The sequence below is a fragment of the Athene noctua genome, chromosome 7, assembly GCF_965140245.1.
Source record: "Athene noctua chromosome 7, bAthNoc1.hap1.1, whole genome shotgun sequence".
Lineage (NCBI taxonomy): Eukaryota > Metazoa > Chordata > Aves > Strigiformes > Strigidae > Athene > Athene noctua.
The window spans coordinates 37,845,922-37,872,182 of record NC_134043.1 but is presented as its reverse complement, the minus strand read 5'-3'; the positions used below and the strand labels follow the sequence as shown (position 1 = coordinate 37,872,182).

Genomic DNA, 26,261 nt, shown 5'->3' with positions numbered 1-26,261 from the left:
CTCTCCCGCAGCTGCCCAGGACGCGGGGGGGGGGGGGGGGCGCCAGCCCGTGGCGCACGGTCCCGCTCCGGTCCCCCACCGGCTCCCAAGCAACCGGCCGGGCCCTGTCCCGCCGCAGGGCGCGGGAGGGTGGGGTGGGGCGGGCGGCCGGTCCGCCTCAGCGGAGCCGGGCAAGGCCGCGGCTCCCAGCACCGCGGGAGGAGGCGGAGGAGCAGGACCGCGTCCCGGCCGCGTCGGCGGCGCCCCTCGGCTCGCCCGAAGGAGCGGGGGCAGGCGGCGGCTCGGCCAGGCGGCACCTGCCGCTCCCGGCGCCCTCAGCCGCCGGCTCCGAGGGGCGAGGGCAGCCGGGCGGGGCCGCTCCCCGGCGGGCGGGCGCCCCCGCCAATCGCCGGGCAGGCGGCTCGGCCCGCCGGGCGCGGATTGGCTCTCTGCGGCCGGAGTGGGCGGGCCGGGCGGGCGCAGCCGGGGCAGCCACATCTACCGGGCTGCGCTTTTCAAACGGCGGCGGTGCGGCGGCGGTTGGCGCGGGCCGGCCTGCAGCGCGCGGGCCGTTACGGCCGCTGTTGGCCCTTGCGGGGAGTCCGGCGGAGAGGGGTGAGTGTGCCCGGCGGGGGCTGCGGCTCCGCGCCTCAGCTGATCCCGCGGGGCTCGCGGTGGGCGGCGGGAGCGCCGTGCTGCCTCCCCCGCCCGGTGCCGGGTCGCGCCGGTGCGCGTCTCGCCGCCCCGGGGAGCGCCGTCGGCAGCACCCCGAGGCGCGGGGGGTGCCTCTGAGGGGAGTGGGGGCGTACCGGGGATACCCGGCGCCGGGTCCCGGCCCTGACGCCGGCGGCCCGTCCCGGCCGGGTGTCGGCGCCCTCGGGAGCGGGCAGCCCCCGCCGAGCTCCCCTGGCGCTGTCCCGGGGAGCGGGGCAGGGCGGGGGCGAAGGGAGGGCTTCGCATCCCTCGGGCCTCCCGGGCGGGGGCTCGGGCCCGGGGGGGAGGCCGGCCGGGTGTGCAGCGGGCGGCGGTGCGGGGTGCGGATCCGCCGGCGCAGCGAGGGCAGGCGGGGCTGAGCGCGGGTGCTGCTCCCGCCTCGCTGCCTCTCGTCTGCAGCGAGCGCTGGCCGGAGCGGCGGCGGGTCGTGGCCGGAGGGCTGAGGCGCGGCGGAGGTGAGGCGGCGTGCGGGGACAGCCGAGCCCCGGGGCTGGCGGGGGACGCCGGCCCCGGCAGGGCCAGGGGCTGCCAGCCCCCCGTCGCCACCGAGGGACGTGCGGGCCCTGCAGTGGTGCTGCTCCCGGGGCCTCCTCAGCTGAACGTTTTTCTCGCCCGGAGCAGGGACCTGACTTTTTAACTTACAGAGTTAAATGAAGTGACTTTTTTTCGCAGTTAAAGATAGTTTAGTGGGAAACTTTCTCTTTAATAGGAACCTTGCAAGCTTCTGTGAGACCCATACTTCTAATGCCTGTTAGGTAGGGCTTTGGGTGCAAGGTATGACAATACGGGTATTGCTTTTAACTTTGGAAATAATTAATGTATTAGAGTTTGTCCGTTTTTTTCCATAGCTGATTGGATCTAATTCTACTGGATAGATTATGTGCCAGTTTGTGGGTTTCTGTCTGCTATGACTATGTTTTTCTTTATTCTTGGTGATACCAAGCTAAAAAGAGATGTGGTGTCTTAACCAAAGAAACCAAAGAAAGTTAATTCAACATAGGGTAAAAGTTATGCTTAATAATATATCTTTAAGAATAAAAATATAAAATGAAAGCTTACACAATAAATTTCATAGACAATTGACCTAATTAAGTTCTTACTACTAACAGAAATAAATCCTTTTGTGCTGAAGTACTGCAGTAACAAGGTAACACTAGCTGTTAAACTGTGTTTAGTGAGTACAGCTCTAAGGAGAGTCATGTAAAATTTCAGACATCTGAGTAAATTTCTTAAATGATAAAGTGTCATATAATTAGGGAAGAAGGAATGCACGTTTGTCACAAACAAGGTGATTCAAAGACTTGTGTGTTAGATTGTACTGTGACCCCCTGATAATTTTTTTAAAAAGCTATTTCATGCTTATCAAATGCTACTTTGAAGATACTAGAACTGCGTACTATTTTATTTCCTGCCAAAGCATGAATCATGGCTTAAATCAAAATAGTTCCAATATGAATATTCTTGTTCCAAGAATTGGGAATTTGAACAATGTTTGATGGGTACTGGATTATACTTGAATCATAAATAGTTCAAGTGCTCCCCCAGAAGTTTCTGACTGTACACTTCTGTCATTTGAAAACTGAAAGTCTATTTTTGTAAGTTTGTTAACTGTACCTGAACTGTAATTTGCCTTGTAACTTTTTTCCTTCACTAATAAAGGTAAACCTACTCTTTAACTTAAAATAAACCATCAATTAAGACTTATGTTATCCTTCAGTAACCTTTTTCTGTCTTGCTTTTGCATTTTAGCTGAAGAGAGGCTTCAGGCCTATAAATGTGAATGCTAAAACCCAGTATTTTTACTGTTTGGTTTCAGGGTTTTTTTTTTAACAGTAGTAGAAATAATGTGGGTGGGTGTATCTTCCTAGTGTGCTGTTCTACTGGTTTATTAAGGTAAATTAATCATGATTACTACATCATTTGGTTCTAAACGATCTGCATTTGCAGAGAGGATGTTGGCCATTCATGATGCTTTCTGACAATTCGTCTAAAATGAAACTTAGATGAACTGTGAGTTTAATAAAAAATGTGAATCTTCCTACTAGAAAAAACCTTTATATTTTTTCCCCTGTAGTTAGCTATTCCTGCTGTGTTGCAGACGAGAAACAGGAAGGATTTTTGGTTAAGTCCCCCAGGGATACCAGTTCAAAGTGTAAACTTAAGGGAATTGCTGGAATTTACCCATAATCCAAATAAGAGTTAAAGCTTATTTTTAGAAAGCTTAAAAAAAAATAGTACATATCATTAATAGTTATGTAGTTATTAGCAATTTTACTGGAACTTAAGCTTATCCCTAATATTTTATGCATATGCTCCAGGGGAAAAAAACTCCTCAACTTATCTCAAATGTTAAAATTATGAAATAGTTTTTTTTAAAAAAGTCTTTCAATTAATTTTCTTAACATGTCTTGATTAGTATTCCTTTCAGGTTTTATTTTTGCAGTGATTAAATGTGGTATTTTCAGTAATTATGGAATTTCCAAAACTCCCAATTGTTTTGATTTAACAGGTGACTGGTAGAAGAGAGAGAACTGTTCCTGACTATGTCGAGGAGAAAGTTGGAGAATAAAAGCCTTTCTGGCTTACTAGCCACATCTCTGCAGACACAAATCAAGACAGACAGTTTCCACAATTTTTATATGCTTGAATCGAAAGAGCTAGGAAGGTAAGATTATTCCTATTTGTTTTATTTTAGTAACAGGAATTTCTGCTGCAAGAGAATTCATTGTGCAGCGATAGACCTTTTCTGGCAAACTTTTATGGTAGTAGATGAAGAATGAAGTATGCCTTTCTCCTTCCCCACCCCCTTCACAGTATCCACTGGGCTGTTTGGGGACCAGGAAAAGGTATAGTGAGACATAAATTGCCGGCCTTTTCCATGTCAGAGAGATTTAGTCTGTTTTCATAGGCATGTAGATCTGGGATTATGTTCCTTTTCTTCCATTTCCCCTGTCTAGTCACACATCACATTCCAGGTAAATAAACTAAAGAGATGACATAGGGTAATACTGCAAGACAAAGAATGGGGATTTTGAGTTGGTTGTTCTGGTTGTTTGGATGAGTTTTTTAAAGTCCACAAAACAAGAGACCTTTTTCTCTTCCCCCTCCCACCCTCAAGCAGTTAGTCTAAATTTATAACAACCTGATATTCCAGAGTAGTTTTGCAGCCTGCTCATCTTGCTCATGTTTGCAACAGTGAAACGGTGATTAAAAAAAAAAAGGGGGGGGGGGGAACCCCTTGGTATTTATGACATTGTTTCAGACATCTGAGTTAATGCATTTTTGAAATCACTGGGATAATTCATACCTTGAAAATATTCAGTGAATTGGGTGCAAAGCCGTGCAAATACAATGCAATGGCCGTGTTTCCAAGCTCCTTGAACAGAAGTGGCATGGGCCAGTCTCACAGTTGTTGTGCTACATAGCGATCCTTTGCACCTGCAACTTGTTTTGTCAGCAGAGATGCTCTTCTACATGTGATTTTGTAAAGCCCTTTAGCCTTCATTGTTCTCTTGTTTGTTTTTTTCCTAGCACGTGCTTTATCTGGTACACTTTCATAAAAGTGCACCTTGCAGCCCATAACTTTACTCTTTTCATACCCCTTTGTCAGCTGGAGCTTTGAATTCTAGGCTCTTGAGAAGCAGTTTATATACACCATCCTCTAGAACTCCAGTATTCTTAAAACACTGGATTTTCAAATCACACATACCTGCGAGATGTCTAAAGCAAACAAAAGTTGTGTGGATTCCAAAACACGGTCTTTAGTACTTTCTGTACATGCAAAACCAGGCATAACAAAATAAATGTCAGAGTTCAATGAAACAGAAGCAGAGTAGTTTGTTTTCCAAACATACTTTCGACTTTTCCTGGCCTAACAGTGTGTGTGCGTATTTTTTTAAAACGTTTTAAGTGTTTACAACACTTAAGTGATGTAAAATCCACCATTCTCTGTAGCTTCTCTAAAAGATTTAATATGCTTTTCACTTGCAATTTCCTTTTTCCTCTTCAGGTTACTTAGTAAATGGTTCTTTTGTTCTTCTCTGTTTAAGCTTCCCAAGTCCCACTTCTTCCTCCCACACCCTTATCTTTTAGGTCCTTTGGTATTTAAGACACTGACTCATGAATCAGGCAGGTTATGTTTAGTGGGTTATGTAGTTTTGTCCTCAGTATGTGGATGGCTTGGCTTCTTTTGAAGTAGTTGAATTTCTCTGGTTTATAACTTGGGATAGGAAAACAACTTGAAATAGATTTTCATCTTATAAATTTGGGCTGTAAAGTGTGATGGTTAAGCAGTTTGCAGGCAACAAGGAGTGGGAACTACTTTGGTTGCTTCAGTGCACCACTTCAGATCTGACTTTTTTTGCATTTCTGGAGAAATTCCACTGCTCTAAAACAACTTTTTGTTGTAATAATTTTGTCTTAATAATGACACACTACAAATATAATGTAAACAATTGCAAATTCTTACATCATCAGTCTGGAGATACCGCTGACCCTTCAAAGCTGTTAGGCCTGCAGCAACTAGAAGGAAGATGTGCAGAAACTGTCAGGGAGGATATTGCTGTTCTCATGAAACTCACCCAGTTCCCCTTTTTAAATTTTAGAGAAACTTCTGTGGTCAACAGGGTGATGTGATGTTAAAATGAGGATGTAAGCTGTGGAGGTGTGTCTTAAACTTTAGTATATTACAAAATTCAGCTCAGTAACTTAAAATACTCTACAATAATAAGCTGGTTTAACAATTGGGGAAGGACTTGGCTATTTCAGGCTGACAAATAGTTGCTAAAATGAAGAGTGTGCACGTATCAGACTGCAAATAACTTTCACCTCTTTATTTTTCTTTTGAGTTTTTTACTCTTCTAAAATTTGGTGCTTTTAAAAAAAGGACCAAGATATCATACAACTGATAGCTTCTCTATCATTTAACAATTATCTCTATGTTAGCTGTTTTGTTGAATTTATTTCTAGATAAGTGATAGCAGTATGATTAAAAGTCGGCTTTACATGTTTAATAATTTAGTCAGATTGTACAAACTGTATGTAGTGTGGTTATTTGCAAATGGAAATCTGATAGTTCATGAGACGCTCATACATTTTTTGATTAAATATTGAAGTCTAGATTTTTTCAAAAAAAGCCTCAGACATGCTTTTTTTTTTTTTTTTATGATGTTCCTGTTAGACATTGGGGTTTTTTGTACCAGAAAAATGGCAAAGCCTGCAGGGTAACATAATCTATTTTACTAAAGAGTCTAATTTAGTAGAAGAAGCACAGCTCAGATAGCTCGTACTGAGCTGCTTCATTAAGTTTGTTCTTAATATGCTGTGGTAACAAAAACCATGCATGGAAAGGCATTTTTTTTTTTTTGGAGACATAAGTGTAGATCTTGTTCTTTGCACACAGTTTTATAACTGTTTTTAGAACTTCACACAATTTAATTTAGCCCTTCGAGTTTGTTTTGGGTTTTTTTTAATGATGTTTCTTATATCATTTGGAAACACTTTGCAAGTATGCAACTAGGCGTTTCTGGGAATGCAAAACTTGTGATTATAAAACTTTGTTTTTTCAGGAGTTTATAACTTGGCTTAAAAAACTGCATTTTTCCCCTTATTTTTTAAAAGGTCAGCTTGGTGTTTTAACTACAGTATGTGGTTTTCTTTTAAAAACATTTATTAGCCAAAATACATTTTTGTTTCCATACCTAAACAGTTGGCTAGGAAATAAAGCAGCACACTTTGTCTAACTGTAATTGAGAAAGAGAATGCTAAGTAGCGCGTTTTTTTCTGTTAGGATGTTGCAGATACCTGGGGGGTTTTTAGCAGTACTACATGATTTGTGGAGGGAAATTCTGACTAGAATTTTCTGCACTGATGACCTTTCCCCCCACTTCTGCATACAAATGTTTTATCTTCTGTGTTTATTCTCTACATTTTACACGGTTTTGCCTTGTTTATTACTGTATCCTGTAGGTGCTATAATGTGGTGGAGTTTTTTTAATATCCTATTGCCACCTGAACAATGCCCTGAGCAGGCCTGGCAGGATCTCAAACCTGACCTGCTTTAAGCTGGAGGTTTTGCTAGAGACCTACAGAAGTCCCTTCCAACCCAAGTTATTCTATGATTCTGAGCTCCTACAGTCAGAATGTCCATGTAAACTGATACTCTGATTTAATGCTTAGCTAGTCTGTATAAAGGGAATTGTGCTGGGTCTTGCCAAAGCTTCATCTGGCTTAGTATCCTTTCTCCTACAGTGGCTGAATGTTCAGGAAATAGTGTAAGAACAAGCCAAACATGGTATTCCCCTGATAATTTTTTTTTTTTTTTAGCTTCCAATTATTTGCCGTGCCTTTTTATTTCTAATGTTAATTTATGTACTTTTTATGTCTTGGGTCTTAATGTTTTCCCTTTTATTTTGTAGAGGAAGATGTGCTGTGGTTAGAAAATGTATAGCTAAATCCACAGGCCAAGAGTATGCAGCTAAATTTCTAAAGAAAAGAAGAAGAGGTCAGGACTGCAAAGCAGAGATTCTTCATGAAATTGCTGTACTTGAATTAATGAAATCTAATCCTCGCATAGTTAATCTCCATGAAGTTTATGAAACAGCAAATGAAATCATCTTAGTGTTGGAATAGTAAGTATGCCTTCATCAGATGTTCCACATCTGTAGTTAAAAAAATCTGTCAATATACTAATTTTTCGCATGCATTGCCTGAACACCCAGAAGAGTTACAACAATATGCTATATACTTTGTGCTAATATTCTACTTTAATATACTTTATAAGCTCTTAGGGAATTTTGGGTATGATTTCTTTTCTTTAAAGTGCAAAACATGGATCAGTTGCTGTTAATTTGCATCTTAGGTTTTGTACACACATTTTGTTACATCCACAGCTATGTCAAATATTGAATAAGGCATAAACCAAAATACACCCAAACCTATGGTAGTTCTCAAAACTAAAAAAATATGGACTGAAATACTATTTTTTACAAGAAACTATCAATAAAGAGTCTTCTTTCTTGTCACTGCATAACTCAGTTTCATAGACAGTTTCAAATGGAAATATTTTTTTCTGCCTTTAAATGCTATCTTGGGGTAACTTTGATTAAAACATGCATGTTTAAATTGAGCTTTTCTTTTGCTAGTTGGTTGGGGTTTTTTTTGTAAAAAAGCTCTGATAAATTTTCAGGTCAGGCTAAGCTAATATAAAACCTGAATAAAAACTCGGGTGTAATTTTTAAAATTTTTTTTTATTTCCTTAAAGAATCTTTCATGTAAGCTGACTGGAGAGAGTGTTCTCAAATCCCATAGAAAGTGCATAGTGCTTTGATGCATCTTAAATCATAGCCCCCACCCCCAAAAAAAGTAGCTACTGATGCCAGGTACACAGATTTCAGAGAAACTGAGCACATTCATGTTCTGAGAACTTCAGTCACTGCTTGATGCTTTTTGGTGTCTGAAAAGTTGTAATTCCTATGTGAGTTCTGAGCTTCTAAATTTATTGGTTTTGTGGTTTTAAAACTGTTTGGCTTTTGGAGCCGTTTCCTCTAAAATTCCCATATCTTTTTAATGTCCCTATGGCTTCTCATTAGCTCTGAAAATAAGTCTAATTTGGGACTTTAGTTGCAATTTGCATTATCTATCATATTTGCTGTATGTGTAAATTTTTGTTTGGAATGTAAGGAACAAAAATGCATTGCTTCAATTAACTCAAAGTCTCTCTTTAGGACTTAAGTTTCACATACAAAGTATTTGAAGATCTGTTAATGGTGGTCTGCACACACCATGATAAATTCCTTCAAATTTTCCAAGGAATGTAGCTAGATAATATTTAAATAAGCTTTTTTCCTGGAACTATATGATCCCTAACATATTATTCTTGTTCTGATAAGGCTAACATAATAAATAATCTAGAAGTAAAGACAAAGTCTAGATGAGTTTTGAACTTCTTACCGAGAAGAATTGCAACTTGACATAAAAGCCATACTGATTTTCCTGCTTCTGTCAGCTATCTGTCTTGAGTGTTAAAGCTCTGTGATGAAACAACTTAGCACAGAATCGTCTAGGTTGGAAAAGACCTTGTAGATCATGCAGTCCAACCATTAACCTAACATTGACAGTTCCCAACTACACCAGATCCCTCAGCGCTATGTCAACCCGACAAACCCCTCCAGGGATGGGGACTCCACCACCTCCCTGGGCAGCCCATTCCAACGCCTAACAAACCCTTCTACAAAGAAACGCTTCCTAATACCCAGTCTAAACCTTCCCTGGTGCAACTTGAAGCCATTACCTCTTGTTCTATCGCTTATTACTTGGTTAAAGAGGCTCATGCCCAGCTCTCTGCACCCTCCTTTCAGGGAGCTGTAGAGGGCGATGAGGTCTCCCCTCAGCCTCCTCTTCTCCAGACTAAACCCCCCCAGTTCCCTCAGCCGCTCCTCGTACGACCTGTGCTCCAGACCCTGCACCAGCTCCGTTGCCCTTCTCTGGACACGCTCGAGTCATTCAATGTCCTTTTTGTAGTGAGGGGCCCAAAACTGAACCCAGTCATCGAGGTGTGGCCTCACCAGTGCCGAGTACAGGGGTGAGAACCCTTCCCTGTCCCTGCTGGCCACGCTACTGCTGACGTTGGTGTTAATGGCCTAATTTGTAGTAGCATTTTGAAGTCTTGCAGTGAGTGTTTCTAATTCTATTGGAATAAGCAGAGGGCCGATTATGCTTTTAAATTATGTCCTTCTGTATGTAGCAGAGTACACAGGGATTTTTTTTTTTTTGTTTCTCTTTATCAGAACTCTGAAACAGTACTTTAAAAGAATTGCAAGAAATTAGTCTCTTACTCATAAAAGAATTTATAAGCATTTCCTGTTTAGCTGTATTTTTCTTCCTTCGTATGGTACTCACTGTTGTTAGACTGTATTGGTGGGGTTATTTGGAAGATATAGTGGTAAGAATCAGCTTGTAAAAGAGCACATTTTCTAAGTAAAGGAGAGAAATGTATGCTAGTTCTTAATAAGACCATCTTTTATAGAGGGAATTACTACAGATGTGAATACTTCTTCAAAAGCCCCACAACAGAGATTGTTACTCTTCTAATCTAAGGGTCAAAGCTAATGGAATCCAGTTATTTGGAGAGAAATCTGGCAGCTGTACTAACTCATTTTAGAGATGTACCAGGCAGCTGTACTAATTTTCAAATCTACCTAGTTTTGTTCATTGAAGAACTAAGGGCCCTGCAGATCAGGGCTGTCTAATCTGCTGCCATTTTCAGCAATGGCTGTAGGGAGATCCTATGTAGGAGGAGCCAAGGAAGAGCCAGTTCAAAGTCTGGCATTGTGTAGGATGCTGTTAGGTTATTTTCTTGGAGATATCTTACATTTACATATGCTGCAGGTCATCTAGTGCTCTTCTACTCGCCTTCTCAGTTGGTGCTCAACTTGCATGTTAACATCTTCCTTGAACTGGGAAGCCAAAACCAGGATGGTATATTCTAGCTGTGGACTAGTGTGCTGGGTAGTCACTTGCCTCAGCCTACTGGCTGTGCTGCTGCTACTACTGCCTGAGGTGCTGCTGAGCACCTTCGCTGGATTCAGCTCACTCTCTGTGAGGACTTGCAAGTCCTTCTCAAGCAGAGCTGTTCTGCTTTTTACCTATCTGGGTGTCCACCCATCCAGACCATAATGTAGTAACTTGGATACAAGAATATCATGGGGGATAGTGTTGGAAACCTTGTTAATGACATCCGCTGCTCTTTCCCTCATTACATTTTGTCATAAAGGCAACTAAGGGAGGCATTGCTGACACCTCACACAGCTCCAGCAGGTGAGTCACTGTGTTCATTCATGTTGTCCATTATCTAGCTTTTTTAATACTGTCATTTTGCTAATGATGAAATTCAGGCTTACTGATCTGTAGTTTTGAGGTAGCCCTTTATTTTTGAGAGAGAAACTTCAGGCAGTTAGAAGAGGCTGAATGATGATTTCAAACCCAGCATGAAAGGGAACAGCTGACACTGTGGCAAAGTGTAGAAGTTTAACTAATAAACCATATGCAATACAGTTATTTCCATGCTTCCTTTATGCTGTACTAATAGTAGGATTTTCTGTAAATAGCCTTTTTCTGAGGAAGGTATATTTGAGCTGCTGTGTAAAAACATGAAGCTTGTCAATCTCAGCTTTGTTGTTAGTGTGGAAATGGTAAATTTCAAAGGGACAGTCCTTGTATTTCTGAATATTCTGTGTCTGCTAGACTTCTGGAAGATACTGCTCACTAACTAAAGAGGCAATAGTATATTTAATCATCATCAGCATGCTAGGTTTTCTTCCTGATACCTCCCTGAATCTTAGTCTTCATCAGAATGACAGGACCTTGGGTGGCAAGTATGCAGTTTCCTCCCACTCCAGAAATATTCTTCAGCAACTCTCGCTGTTCATTGCATTGTAGTCTTACATTTACACCACAGCCACATCATGTAAAAAAATTACAATTTTTACTTTCAAAATGAGAGAATAGGAATACTGCTGGGCTTTCTTGATTTGAATTATTTATGAAACTGGTCTAATGTAAGAAATTTTAGATTTGACTTGAACAGAAAGTCATCTTCTGTTAGGGAATAGTTGTAGAACTCATCTTCCTGAAAGCATCTTCACATTCACTTACAGGAGAGCATGCTTGAAAAACTCCACCAATAAAAAACAAAAAACCACAAACCTCACCCAAACAACAAAACCCAAAATAAACCATAGTAATAATAATGATATTCCCAGCCTCTCTGAGAATATGATATGAACAGGTACTATATTTAAAATTTTTCCTCACTGAGTTTGAAAATTCAGGCTTAATATGTAAGTGTTCTTGAATGTGTTTCAGTGCTGCTGGAGGAGAAATATTTGACTTATGTGTCGCAGATCTGGATGACAGAATTGGCGAAAGGGATATTGTAAGACTTATAAGACAGATACTTGAAGGACTTTGCTGCTTGCATGAAAACAATATTGTCCATCTTGATTTAAAGGTGAGGCTGCAGCAGACTTTTTTTACTGCTTTATCTTCAATTTAATATTATGATAAGTAATTTGTTAAATACATAACAAAGATGAGAAAAAGTGTATAGTAATTTTTAAAAGTAAAATTTAGCAATAAGTATTGCATAATAGAAACTGAAATGTGATTTAGTATGCTGTTTTTTCTGCAACTTCTATTTTATTGAGAAATAAATCTTTTCTATTCTAGCCTCAAAATATTTTGCTGAGCAGCATCAGTCCTCTTGGTGATGTAAAAATTGTAGATTTTGGTATGTCTCGAAAGCTTGAGAATTCTAGTGAACTGCGTCAGATCATGGGAACGACAGAGTATCTAGGTATGGAAGAGTTGCTTCACAATTTCTTATGTGTGGTTTTGAGAAATCAAACAGTTTATGCAATGTGCTTATCAACTTACCAGACATTACTGGAGGAAGATCAGCTGGACAAGGCAACATGTCTTGAACTGTTCTTTTTTTTTAGACTAGTCAACAAATATTTCCACCAAAAAAATCCCAAATAACATAAATATGTGCACCTCTAATTTCATGCTGTAGTATTTGCTATATATTTGCAGACTGTTAACAAGAAATGTTTGCTGTTAAATTCTTTTGATTAGAGTTGAAATACAAGATTAGCTTGAACAAAAAAATGTTCTTTGAATTAGGAATGCCATTTAGTATGATGATTTCATGAGATTAAAATATTTTTTGGAAGGGGAAAGATTGCCATTAGTACTTGGCCGTCTCTGAGGGGCAGGTTTCCTTAATGATTAGCCTACACTTCATTTTAAGAGCGCTTCAATCTGTAGTGAATGGCTTTCTATCTAACTGTTGTGGAGGAATGATTTAGATCACTTAAAGAATCACTTTCAAAGGTATTAGCAAAAAGTGATTTTAGTGTGAATTCGTAAAAGCGCGACAACAAAGCTCGATGGCTAACAGCCACTGATCCTAAAATTGGCTTGGCCATCCGACTTTGCAGTGTTAACGTGCTGAAGGCTTTATGCACTTCCCTTAAAAAGCTATATACTTGAAAACCTCTTAGAAGAATCTTTTATGTGAATGAATCTGATTAGAAGATATCTTGGGACTTTAGGCTATACAGTGCTATTTTATTGTGAACCAATTAAGCATTGCTGTGTCTAATCAAAAGAAATTACTATTTTCAAGCCAAAAGGGTGAAAAAAGTTAACTCGATCATTGAAATTGCATGTTTAGTTGTACAGTAACGGTTGGCAAAAAACCTGCCAGAAATGTAGTATATGATTCAAGGCCACTTGACTAATGTGTTTTAATTTGCTCCATCTCTTTCTCTAGCTCCAGAGATCTTAAACTATGATCCTATTACCACAGCTACGGATATGTGGTAGGTTGTATATGTTAATCCATTTTATTGAGGTAGGCGTGACCATTTAACAGTCTAGGGGCCAGATCCAGACTGTTGGATGCAGTTTTATTTGGCTTCCAAGAATACTCTTCTGTTGGTGGCCTGACTAAAAGAGGGAGAGTTGGGAGGGGAAGGAGCTCTCGGAATGTAACTTGGGGTTTACAGAAAGTACTGTATATGGGTCTGTTGCACACCTAGTAGGGAACGCAGGTGGCTTCTGAGCATGCGGAGTATAGCTATTTGTTCAAAGGGAACAATAACAATGATTGGGTAGCATACTTCAGGTATTAGTTACCCTTGGATGACATGCTTCAGTTATTAACTGTTCTTGGACACTCTTCCCTCCCCACTTTTGTACCATTAAATAATTTTATTATACAAATGAAAAGAAGTATTTTACCTTTCTACTTCTTATCTTTAGAGCAATATGTGCCGAATGAGTCATAAAAAATGAGACAAGTATCTTCAATCCACAACTTTATTAAGTATACCTTTGTAGCCTATTAATTTCATGAGTTAGCGTAAAGGCTAGTTCTGAGATGTTTCCTTAAAAACATAAAATATTCATGTGCTCTTGAGAATATCTAAATAATTAAAATTCAGTTTTAAAAGTTGCTATGATCTGATTACTCCTTTGAAATTGCCAACTCAGAGTAGTAATTAAATCTGTTTGTGACTGTTTTTTAACCACATTATTTTTATGCTTTTGTGGGATGATGTAACAACAAACTATTGGTGCTGTACTCAGAATGACAAACACAGCAGCTGCATGTTTCCACACTGTAACAAGTACTAAGGCTTGATCTATCAGATCACAAACCCATTTCTATTATGCATCAAGAAACCACCTAAGATTTATAATAAATCACATGATGTGTGATACTGATGTTCACATGCTTAGGGAAAAACATCTCAGCAAGGGGATATTGTAACAACTTGGATGTTGACTGTACAGAAAGGTTGGCTAAATCTCAGCCTTCGATACTTCATCCAGAATTGTAGTGAAAGATGGGGTTTTATTTACATACAAATTAGAACATCTTCTTGTAGTTATATCATCCAGAATTGCCATATGTCCAAGAATGGGTTGTATAAAAGTGATGTATTTCCTTTTCCTAACAATTTCAATGGGAAGAAAAGGGTATATTGAAAGTGAGCCATTTTCCAAAATCCCCTGAGATACATACATAGCTTTCCTTGTGTGTGCTTGTGCCTAAGTGCTTGAATCGCATAAAACTGAGATGTCACGTGAGGTTTCTAACTCTCCGAGCGTGGCATACATCGGGAAGTTGGATCTGCAGTACAATAAATATGGGGGGTATACTGTTGAGGTATCCTAGTAGGATTACACATTGTGTTCTTACCTCAGGAACATAGGTGTCATTTCATACATGCTGCTGACACAAGAATCTCCATTTGTGGGAGCTGATAATCAAGAAACTTACCTTAATATATCTCAAGTTAATGTGGATTATTCAGAAGAAACATTTTCATCAGTTTCACAGCCTGCCAAAGACTTCATTCAAAAACTTCTCATAAAAAATCCAGAGTAAGTAACAAACTCTTCCGGGTAAGAATCTTTGTTTGTGGAGTACCTAGAAAAAGTGAATGTTATTTTGGGAGCTTAACACCACTGATATGATCAGTCAGACATTTCACAATGTGTTGGTATTATCAGCTGGATATTTGAAAGTGTAGGTTTGTATGCTTTTCCATAATGTATGAGAAGGGTCTTTGATTCACTGCCTGGCTATTCTTGTAGTCAGGCTTGTGCGTTGAGTTTCTTTATATTTTCAGAGGACAGATTATTAACAAAACTGATGAAATATATTCTAGAAAGGAGACATTCTTGTCTATAACTTTTTATTGCACAAGTTGGAGAGACAATGTAATCTTTGATGCAGTGCTTTCTTGTTTCCTGACTTTAATGTATCTTTCTACTTTAATACATTTTATATAAAAACTTGGCAGTCTTCTGACTGAGCGTATATTCTTGAGAAATATGTAGTGTTTTGCCATGTTCAGTTTTTTTTTAAAAATTCTCATGAGTATAAACTTCTTTTTGTTTGTAAGACACACTTCCATAGCTTAGAATTCTTTGAGAATTCAGACTCTAATCAAGGCCTCCCTAGCTGAACTTTGAGAAGATAGTTTTTGAGAGTGGGAGAATTATAGACATTAACTGTGCCTGCACTTGCTGTATAGTGTTAAATCTAGATATTTTTTAATTGTTGCACCAGCAAATGTAGTAAAAAGGAAAAAAAACAAATAAAACCCATCACTCTAAAAGATATATATGGGGGAATAATTTTTAGTAAAGTCAGTCATGTTCAGTCAGGCATGGTCAGGTATTATCGATTATAGTGCAAGGTATTGTCATTTCTGATGAGACAGTAGTCCCTGTCATCTTTGGTGAGCCTGCAGTGAGCAGGAGTGACCTTGTTTGGTTAAGGAAGATGTTCTTTGATAGGAGGGGACGATGGGAGATGATATCCATGAAGTGCCTACTTTGAAATAAGGGCTCCACATAAACTCATGTCTGAACAGTCCATTCTGTTTTAGTGTCTCACATAGAGGGCTTGTCAATATCTGGAATAATTCACAAAAACAATAGTATCATGCAGGAAACAGTTACGAAGAGCCTGCTTTGATAAATGTTAATGTGGACCTGCAGGATGGATGACATTCTGTCACAGTAACTACTCTACTTGCTTTCTTGCCTCTGGGCATCTCGGTTTTCATTATATCCTCAGTAACCTCTTTTTCCCCATCCCAATTCTTGATGTGTATACCTTCTGGAATCTTAAGAGGAAGAATCTGTCTTCAGACAGTTAACTCTGTAAAGTTACAGTTCTCTGACCAAAAAATATCCATGTGTTCTTGTAGAGTTAAGGACAAATAGTGGGCTCTGTTGCATTTCCAGCAAGTTCTGTGGAACTTAATGCAGTACACGGTGAAAACTGCAGTAGAACTATGCAAGGTTATCCAAAGGTACAGGTTTGTAAGTGTGAGGTTTATTTGGCAGTAGCTACATTTTGGAAGGGTTTATGCCAGATGAATCGCTAGAGTAAAAGCTGCAAAATGTCAGATAGTTTTGATGACATCATGTTATTTGGCCCTCCTTGAAAACCTAATGACTGAATAGTCATTAGCCTCCCATTTTACAGTGGTCTGTATAAAACATAGGACTTCAAAAGCATAAGCACATGCAGATACATATGTATATATGTGTGTGTGTGTGTGTACACAATGCTGAAAATGTTCCAAGGGACTATGAATACTGGTTGAGAAATACCTGTTCCTTGTTCTGATGAAAAGTGAAAAGCTTACCGGTTCTGACATTCAGCAGTAGGGGAAGCTGTCAACTAAAATTTAGATGCATGTTGCCAATACTTAACTGTGGTATGGTCCAATGTGGTAGTAATGGAAAAACAGCAATATTAACTCTTCAGTGTCAGTTTGGCTTAATATTTCTTACCATGTGTCAGAACTATTTTTGTTACATTTTCAGTATTTCTGAAATTAACTTAAGCAAATTTCCTTTTTCAAAGGGAAAGACCCACAGCAGAGGCCTGTCTGTCTCATTTGTGGTTGCAGCAAGGCGAGTTCATACTCTTGTGTAGCCCTGAAGAAACTTGTTGCTCTTCTCTGATGCCAGGACACACAACAAAATGCTCGGAAGAGCGCAATGTAAAATCCAGTTGTAATGGTACCTGTAGCAACAAGGAAGACAAAGAAAACATTCCAGAGGACAGCAGTACCGTCTCCAAACGTTTCCGTTTTGATGATTCATTGCAATATCCCCAAGACTTCATGACAGACTTCATATGTTAATGTGTAATATAGACTTTTATAAAGTGAATTCAGCATAATCTATTCCAGTGGTGAATATAAGATTATGGCTTGCCAATTCGTGCAGCATTGGCATACTGGAAATGCACTTTGATTCTTATGCCGGTGCTTCCTTTTCTATCCATTGCTGGCAATGGATTTAACCCCTGAGAAATTGGGGTTGTTGCACCAATAAAATGAATTATTTTTTTTAAGCAGATATAATTAAATATTTTTGCACTTTCAAGTTTTAGTCCAAAAATGATGCCAGAGTGAACCAACTAAAACCTGAAAATGAGTTTGTTTAAAGTCAAGCTTTGCCAAACAGTGGTTGAGTATGTGCACACTTTTATGACTAGCCTTAAGAAATTGGTCTAAGCAGGGAAACTGAATCTAGCTGTCTTACTGGGCTTATTTGTGACCATTCTCATTGCTTTAAATGGAAGCTAAAGGTGGTATGTTTTGGGAATATGATGTATCTTTTGGGGCCATTTGGAAAACTGCTTAACTTAGTTAAGAAAATGTTTCTGCCTTATAGATTTGGTCCACTTAAGGATTATAATGCATACTCTGTTTTTCCTGTGTTGGGTCTTTGCAATGCTTGATTAGAAAACGGGTAGATTGTCAGTCCTTGTGCTAGTGGTCCTTTGCTTTTTGTCAGTAAGTTATATTTGAAGAGGATGAGGATCCCTTGCTGATGTGAATATTTGATAAACTTTTTAGTTTGCTTTCCTGAAAACCTCTGAAATAGTATTGTCTACCTGTATTGACCTATTCCTCCTCTTAAAAGAAAAAACAACCCCCCAACCCAAACAGACTCTTGGGAGTTAAAAGTAGTAACTGAATAAACTGAAAATAACTGGTTTTGCCAGGGAAGCTGCAATTAAAAGCTTTCCATTATGCCCCTCTAATGTAGCAGTGCAGTGCATATTTCTGTCAATTATTGCTATCCAGAATAACTTAGCTTCATGCCTGCTCTGAGAAATGGACTGCAGTGTATTAGTATTTAAAGACAAACTACTTAATAATTGTTTTAAGCCTTTAAATTTGGTTTGTTCAGTGGGTTTGTTATTTTTTTAAGTTATCCCATCCACTTCCTGGGTTTAGGCTCTGAGAAAATAATGCCTATGTCAACTTTTAGCTTAGAGCAAATACCAATCATGCTGTAACAGCCTGAAGCTAATACTGACAAGATAAAATCCTAATCATAACACTGAGGCTGGAAGTCTTTTTTGTGTAGGGAATGTATTAAAACTCTTATAAATATTTTGAAAGTAAATGGCACTTTAAAATACTATTGAGAGTTTCCACTCAGAGCTTAGACTTAATCGTCTTTGATTTGGATTTGGTTTGTGTAATAAAATATCACAATCTGATTATCCTTTTCAAGTGTGCCTGTGGACTTGTTAATAGTTAGGCCAATTGAGGTTTTGGAACAACTTATGATTGAGAGGTGAACATAATGAGTGGTAAAAGGTGGTATTTTACCTTTCTTCACACAAGGAAGTAACAGGTATTTTTACAAATAGATTTCAATATAAGGTATCACCATAATGCATGGGGGAATTCAGGACTGTTATCTTTATTTTGGGTGACTTGTCAATAAGTGAAAAATCAAATGAGGTGTAAGGCATGTTAGACTCTTTCAGCTTGTCAGAAGAATTGAAAGTTTTCCAAGACTTAATCTCATGTGAAATGAAGTAATGGATATATTCAGTAGGTATGAAGCACAGATGCCTAGGTATAAATGAACCACACAGAGTCTCCTCTATGTATTAATTCTCATGTAACTTTTTTCAGCGATACTATTATAAAATCACTTTGAAGGCGGTTGTTGGATTGTATTCAGGTACCTTATACCCCTACTTCTCAAAGTTCTTGGCTTTTCCCAGTTTTGGAGTCATATCTAACATTTTTTTTCCACCAGCATGGAGTCTAATTTTGAACTGGGTAAATTAAATGCACAGACTATTTTATGCATGCTCAGAAGTTACAGTTCACTTAAGATCAAGAAAATGTCAAAAAGCTGTAACAAAGTAGAAAAGAATGTTTGTAAAATTGTTACATTTTAAAATTCTGCAAAAATATTACTGAACTGAAATTACAACTGGGAAGCTTGTGATAGTCTTTGTACATTAGTATTCTATTTTTAGCATCTGAAAAATAAAGCTGAAAGCATATGCCAGCACTTTATGATAAAGTTGTTATTCCTTAAGATTTTTATCATGGTATGCGATGTTTACATTTCTTACCACTTTTTGAGCTAATTTATCTTTAAATTTAAATAAATGAAAATTGATCTTATCCAAGGAACTTAAGTTTTGAAGACTTTCTGTACTTTATAAAATATGCCTTGAATCAGATTTTGTTTGGATCAGTGTGTTTGATTTATTTAAAAATATTATTGTGCATGCATAACTTCAATTGAATGTAAATGCATACATTGTAGACAATTGTTAGCCTGTCTTGCTTTCTGCCATATTACTGGGAATTACCAAGTGTAAATGAGTGATGAGTAACATTTTAAGATGACTGAAGTCATATTTCTATGCAGTTCATGACCTTTTTATATTAAAAAAAATAATAAACTGCCTTTTTTCAAAACTTCTGTGTTTTAATTTCTTCACAGAATCGGTGAATAGTTGAGGTTGGAAGGGACCTCTGGAAGTCATGTTTTCAAAACCCTCTGCTCAGGCAGGGCCACCTAGACCTTATTGCCTAGGACCATGTCCAGATGGCTTTTGAGGATCTCCAAAGAAGGAGACTCCACCTCCCTGGGCAACCTGTTCCTCACAGAAAACAAAGTATTTCCTTATGTTCAGATGAAACCTCCTGTGTTTCTGTTTGTGCCTATTCCCTCTTGTCCTCTCACTTGGTACCACTGACAAGAGCCTGGCTCAATCTTCTTTGCCCTCTTCCTTCAGATATTTATATGTATTGACAAGAGCCTCCCTTGAGCCTTCTTGAGGATGAACAGTCCCAGGTACCTCAGCCTTTCCTCAGAGGAGAGTTGCTCCAGTCCCTTAATTACCTGTGTCCTTTATTGGACACTGTGTCTCATGTACTGAGAAGCCCAGAACAGGACACAGTACTCCTGTGCTTAGTAGGAAGGAAGGATCACCTCCATCAACCTGCTGGTCATACTCTGCCTAATGCAGCCCAAGATACCATCAGCCTTCTCTGGGGCAAGGCATACTGTTGGCTCATCCTCAACTTTGTGTCCTCCAGGACCCCAGGTCCTTTTCTGCAAAGGTGTTTTCCATCTGGGTGGCCCCAGCATATATCAGTGTATGGGATTGTTCCTCCACATGGGTAGAGCTTTGTACTTCTCCTTGCTGACCTTCATGAGGTTCCTGTCAGCCTGATGCTTCAGCCTGCAGAGGTCCCTGTGGATGGCAGCCTGACTCTCTGCTGTATCAGCCACTCCTACCAGTTTTGGGTCATCTGCAGCCTTGCTGAGGGTATGCTCTGCTCCATCATTCAGATCATCAACAGGACTGGGCCCAGTATTGATCCCTGGGCCACGCTTCATGTTGCTGACCTCTAACTAGACTTTGTCCACTGATCAGCACCCCCTGGACTTGGCCATTCAGCCAGTTTTCAGTCCATCTCACTGTCTGCTCATCCAGCCCGTACAGCAACAGCTGTACGTCTGTAGAGAGTGTGTCACAGGCCTTGCTGAAGTCTAGGTAGGCAGTGTCTGCTGCTGTCCCCTCATCCACCAGCCAGTCCTTTCACCACAGAAGTTTATCAGGTTACTCAAGCATGACTTCCCCTTGGTGAATCCATGCTGACTACTCCTGATGAATCATGAACTTACCAGCTAACTTCCTGGAACCCTTCTATATGTGCCTGGCTTTTATACATAAAAAGTTTGTTCCTATACGTAATGGTCTAGTTATGTCTTGCAGTGTTTGCTGAGGTGATACATGGTCATTCAGCAAAGGCCATTAGAATTTAACATAAAAGGTAAGGAAACTTAAATGGAACATTCGTTATGCATATTGGCCTCCTAGGGCATTAATTGTACATTTGTTTCATTTTCAAGTGGATGGTTGAATTAAAAAGAAAAAAAAACCCTACAACAATTTTCCTTTAGAAAAGGAATTACACTCAAAAGAGGTGGCAACCCATTGTGGCTTGGATAACGTTTCCTACAAAGGTGCGTTTCATTGATGAAATGAAAGCTTTCTTATTGTTAGAAATGCACAAATGGGCTTTCTTAGTGAAATAGCATATTCGTGTGATTGCTTTGGTGCTGCTTGCAGCATTAAGTTCAGAATTTACATTTCCTGCATTGAAAGTTCTTATCTGGAATTCTGCTTGTTTTTTCTTTTTTAAAATCTTTTTAAGACACCTAGAAAACAAACTAGTCTGTTTAACCCTAGTAGTGATTTGAGACGGCTTGAAATTTGTGTCTTTTCAAAACATCTAAAGAAGGAGACGTTAGAAAAATGCATCATCTAGATAATAACTGACTATCTTACCAGGAGAGTTATGCTTGTAGTCTTGCTAAGTAAGGTAAGTCACACTTGGAAAAATATATTGTGAAATTGGGGCGAGATAAAAGCATGCAATTAATGTGTGTTTGTTTCAGAAACCAATCATCCTGTGCCTTAGGAACCTGGCAGCTGACAGACTTGAAAATACTGCCTGGCCCACTCAGCATTGGAGTGGGGAGCAGGTTAAAGAATGAGTCAGTGTGTAGAAAGTCTACCAAATTAGTGGAAACATTACAAAGCTGAATTGCCAAGTCACCTACCAGTGCAGGAGAGTATAAGGAAATTTCTTAATTAAAAGCAGGTATGTGAATGCTGACATAAAATTCTTACCTGGTTAGCCTGTGTAGTGTTACGTCTAGTAAATAAGGGCTAGACTGTTACATAAAGTATTCAGAGAATCAATCATTTCATGTGGCAGTGCTAGTTTTTGTTGCTTTCACAACACAACAGGAAGATAAAGGATGATTTTTGACCCAATAATGTGACAGAACTCCTGCAGAACAGTGAAACAAAGCTTTCGCCTTTGAGAAGAGTGTGAACAGAGGCTTCCTGTGACAAACACATTTGCATCCAGAGTTAGTAAGTCAGCATACCTACATCGACCACAAAGAATTAATATTTCTTTTAGTGTTATGATAGTCTTGATAGTAAATAAGGACTCCTTTTTCTTTTTTAAATTGGCACTCATTGGCGCTCAAGCTCATTTTAGTGTTCTTTCATAGCAGCTGTGTAGGTGAAATAGGCATACAAGTTCTGGTCTCTAACTTGCTGTGTTTCTGTTGACACGGATGAACCCAGACCTCTTCACTGTCTTTAAAAATCTCTTCCAAGCTCCAATAACTGTAGGATTGTGTTCTGCATCTGTGCTGTTAGTATGGTGGCTGTTCTAAAACAATTTGCCAAGTGATCTTTCCTTGATGGTCAGTAGTTCCACTGTGATCTGAGCAGAAGACCCATCTGACTAAAGGCATGCTTCTTAGAGCACATCATGTTTCTGAGAATGATTTTTACAAACATGTAAATAATTTTCATCTTATAGGGAAGAAAATACTTTTTTAGTCCTGTCTTTGATTTTCATGCATTAATTATCCTGTACTCAAGAGATATGCGTAACAAGACCTGACTTAATAAAGACCATGAAGTTTTTAAAAAATTTTTTTCAAATAGGGGGAAATTTTCTGGTATTTCATAGGAATTACTTCCTACTTACAAACCCACTACTTATTTGTGCTTCCATATTGTTAGTCTAGGTATGGCAAAAATAAGGTATACAAGGAAAACATACAAACCTGGTTTTATTTTCTAAAAATTTTTGAACTGAAAAATGTATGCTTTTTTTTCCCCCACCGAAAACTTCCCAAAAGTGTAATATCTCAGCATTCATGGTGAGTTGAAGTGTCTGTTACGGGTTTGAAATTATTATTTGTCTAATTACATTTTAAATGCTGTCCAAAATTCAAGTCCTGCCTATGAACATAAGAGAGTTTAACAATCAACCCCAGGGTTTGTGGCTAAGGGAAGAGTGACTGACACATCAACTCCCTGGATTTGTGCAAAGCTTCTGACACTGTTCTGCACAACATCTTTGTCTCTAAACTGGAGAGACATTGATTGGATAGATGGACCACTCAGTGGATAAGGAACTGCCTGGATGGTCAAACTCAAAGAGTTTCAGTCAACAGCTTGATGTTGCAGTGGAGAGCGGTGACAAGTGATGTTCCTCAGGGGTCGGTGCTGGGACTGGTGCTGTTTAACATGGACCTGCTCGAGTGGGTCCAGAGGAGGCCACAAAGATGCTCAGGGGCTGGAGCACCTCCCCTGTGAGGACAGGCTGAGAGAGCTGGGGGTGTTCAGCCTGGAGAAGAGAAGGCTCCAGGGAGACCTTATAGCGGCCTCCCAGTGCTGAAAGGGGCTACAGGAACGGTGGGGAGGGACTCTGTGTCAGGGAGGGTAGGGATAGGATGAGGGGTAATGGCTTTAAACTGAGAGAGGGTAGATGTAGATCAGATATAAGGAAGAATTTCTCTACTGGGAGGTTGGTGAGACACTGGCACAGGTTGCCCAGAGCAGCTGTGGCTGCCCCCTCCCTGGCAGGGTTCCAGGCGAGGTTGGACGGGGCTGTGAGCAACCTGGGCTAGTGGAAGGTGTCCCTGCCCGTGGCTGGGGGTGGAGCTAGATGATCTTTAAGGTCCCTTCCGACCCAAGCCAGTCTATGATTTATAACCCTTAAACTTGAATTTTGATGACTTTTCCTCTGCAGAAATCATTATCAATTATCAATCGTAGCAATTTCCCTACTATTAGAAGCCTCTATGAGAAAGCTTTACTTACGTCATTAAAGGTCTTTAGAATGTGAGATCCGTTACTTGTTCTATGTACGACTATAGTGAGTCCATGAAGGGTAAATGTGAGAGAACTTTAAAAAATCCATACGCATATATATTTAATTTTTAAAAAACACAGACAAAAGAGATTTTACATGGGTGCAGTACGAGAAAAGTTATTATGTGGGAATAAGTTCCAGTCTGTACTTTCAGCTGAGATTGTTGTAACTGCTGGAGTCATTTAGGAATACAGCTTTGAGAGATGAGTTGTAGGCATTTCACAGGCTGTGATTCCGTTGCTTTCAAACATCTTGTTCCATTTTTACGCTAGTTAATGTTTTTCAGTCTGTCATCTGAAACCTCTGGGGAAGAAAAAACCCCTTCCTGAAATTATTTTTAAAGCAATACCCAAATCTGAGAATTTTAGTTTTTCAACACACAGGAGTTGCTACAGTCATTGTACTTTCAAATGTTATTTATTTGCTCTAACCAAAACATACAAAGCATGCCAGTAAGTACTTCTGTTAAAAATTAGAGGACCACTTTTTTCACATTAAAAATAAAACATCTGGTCAGTAAAATACTCCACTGTACATAATTCTTTGGCTTAAGTTTTGTTAATTCCATGGAGTAAACCACATTGTTATCTACTGTTTAATACTTCTGCCTCTTTTGGAATGGAGAAAGAAACGTATTCTTGATTACTGGCACTCCAGAAATTAACTGAGGCATCAAGGCTGAATAAAAACCCCATGTCACTGAATCTTTCAGAAAATGAAAACTTAGTACTGAAAATGTTACCTATGGTCTTTTTTCTTTCCCGTATTTAATTTTACTGCATCGGTGATCCATTTTTATTGCAGTGATGCACCAATCTTTGCTAAACTTTTTATTACATAACTATATATGAACTGTATGATACTGAATGCCTATGTTCTGTTGACTTTGGCTGGTAATGGATTTTTTTTAATAGTCTGCTCTATTTTTTAAATTGCTTTTATTACGGTTCTAAAAGAGGTACTGAGGAATAGTCTATATTTGTGTGTACTCCCTTCTTCATCCTTTTGCCATTTTATTCTTTTGATCTTATTTTTATCTCTAAAGTTAGATTTAGATTGTTTTGTTAGGTATGACTATGGGATTTCAGATGAAAGTGAGATGTTAACCAAACACAGGAAGGCAAAAACCTGAGTTTTAAACCATTTTTTCTGCTGTGTCCTCCTGAGGCCTCAGAAATGCTGATTAAAATCAGCTGGTATTACATTTATGTAAATAAATTGTGTTTAACTGGTCACTGCAGGAAAAGAATTAAATATGGGGGAAAGGGAAAAAGAATCAACAGCAACATAGAAGTTCTTGCTTCTCTGTGCAGAAAGTTCCTCTGACAATCAAAAATACTATATACACAAGAATTTTTTTTGTTTATAATGTTCCTAATATTAGCAACCTGTGTTTTTCCTCCTCTGAAGAGTACAAGCAGTTGTGCCATTTTGAGTTTCCTTATCAGATAATGAAAAAACAAAATGTCACTTTCCACCAAAAGAAATTTTCAAAGCCCAACAGCTTATGGTGGTGTGTCCTGAAAGTGCCACTGCCTTCTGTAGATACAGTTTCTAATAGTCGAAGGATTCAGTATTGAAGAGAAATAGCATGGATTTCCCTTTGCATGTTTTCCAGCTAGGCTGTTACATATTATAGCCAGTACAGCACACAGCTTGTTTGAATCTCCCTAAGATATGTTGAGTATGAGGGTATTTCTCATTTCAAAATCAAAACCAGGCTTTAGTACTGTTTTAGAAAATGCACTGGGAATTCCAAGTGATGTTGAATTTTCTACAGATGGACAAAGCAAAAAATACCCTAATGATTCTTCACTTGTGGTATTTTAATGATGGGGCTTTTATGGTTAAAACTTTATACATATACTCTTATAATGCTTTATGTACAGCTCACAAGGCTGGTTACAGGCCTGAATCAGAGCTCGTTTATAGGGACTTTCCAGCAGGCTAACTCCACTGTAAACTGTAGTGCTATCTTTTATATGTTGCAATTCACAAACTATCTAACATGGCAACAACTGTTTCAGATCCCACTGAAATTCGAACCTGGTCACGGCAGTGTGTTATTAGTCATAGTGACCACACCAGTGATTTATTTAGAATGGTCCAAGCATCAAATTCATAACGCAAGGAACACTCAGAGAGTATTAAGGAAACTAAGAGAGATTTTTAATTTGTATTCTTCTTGTATTCTTTAATTTACTGATGGGGATGGGGGGGGTGTGGAGGCATGGGTTGGTTAAATCCTGTGTCTATTGTGCACAAGATGGGCTGATGCATGATGCAGCACCTGAAAAATCTTTGGTTGCTATTGTGATTTCGACACCCCAGTCTAGCCATCAGAGTTTACCAAGAATGATTTTGCAAGCACAGCTGAGTTTTTTTGCATGTTTAGTTGGAGCACAGGTCTCCCTGTTTTGCCTAAAGACAAGCACCTGCATTCACTTG

General features: G+C 39.5%; 1 protein-coding gene across 1 annotated transcript; it reads left to right on the top strand.

The window, feature by feature from the left end:
- Positions 1-495: 495 nt before the first annotated feature.
- STK17B (serine/threonine kinase 17b) lies at positions 496-19,515 on the top strand. The gene is made up of 8 exons (XM_074910725.1): positions 496-594; positions 3,203-3,358; positions 7,110-7,322; positions 11,557-11,701; positions 11,920-12,046; positions 13,028-13,076; positions 14,467-14,646; positions 16,649-19,515. Exons 2-8 carry the CDS (start codon positions 3,237-3,239, stop codon positions 16,929-16,931), a joined length of 1,119 nt encoding a protein of 372 aa, XP_074766826.1. The 5' UTR covers positions 496-594; positions 3,203-3,236; the 3' UTR covers positions 16,932-19,515.
- The last annotated feature ends 6,746 nt before the right edge of the window (positions 19,516-26,261 follow it).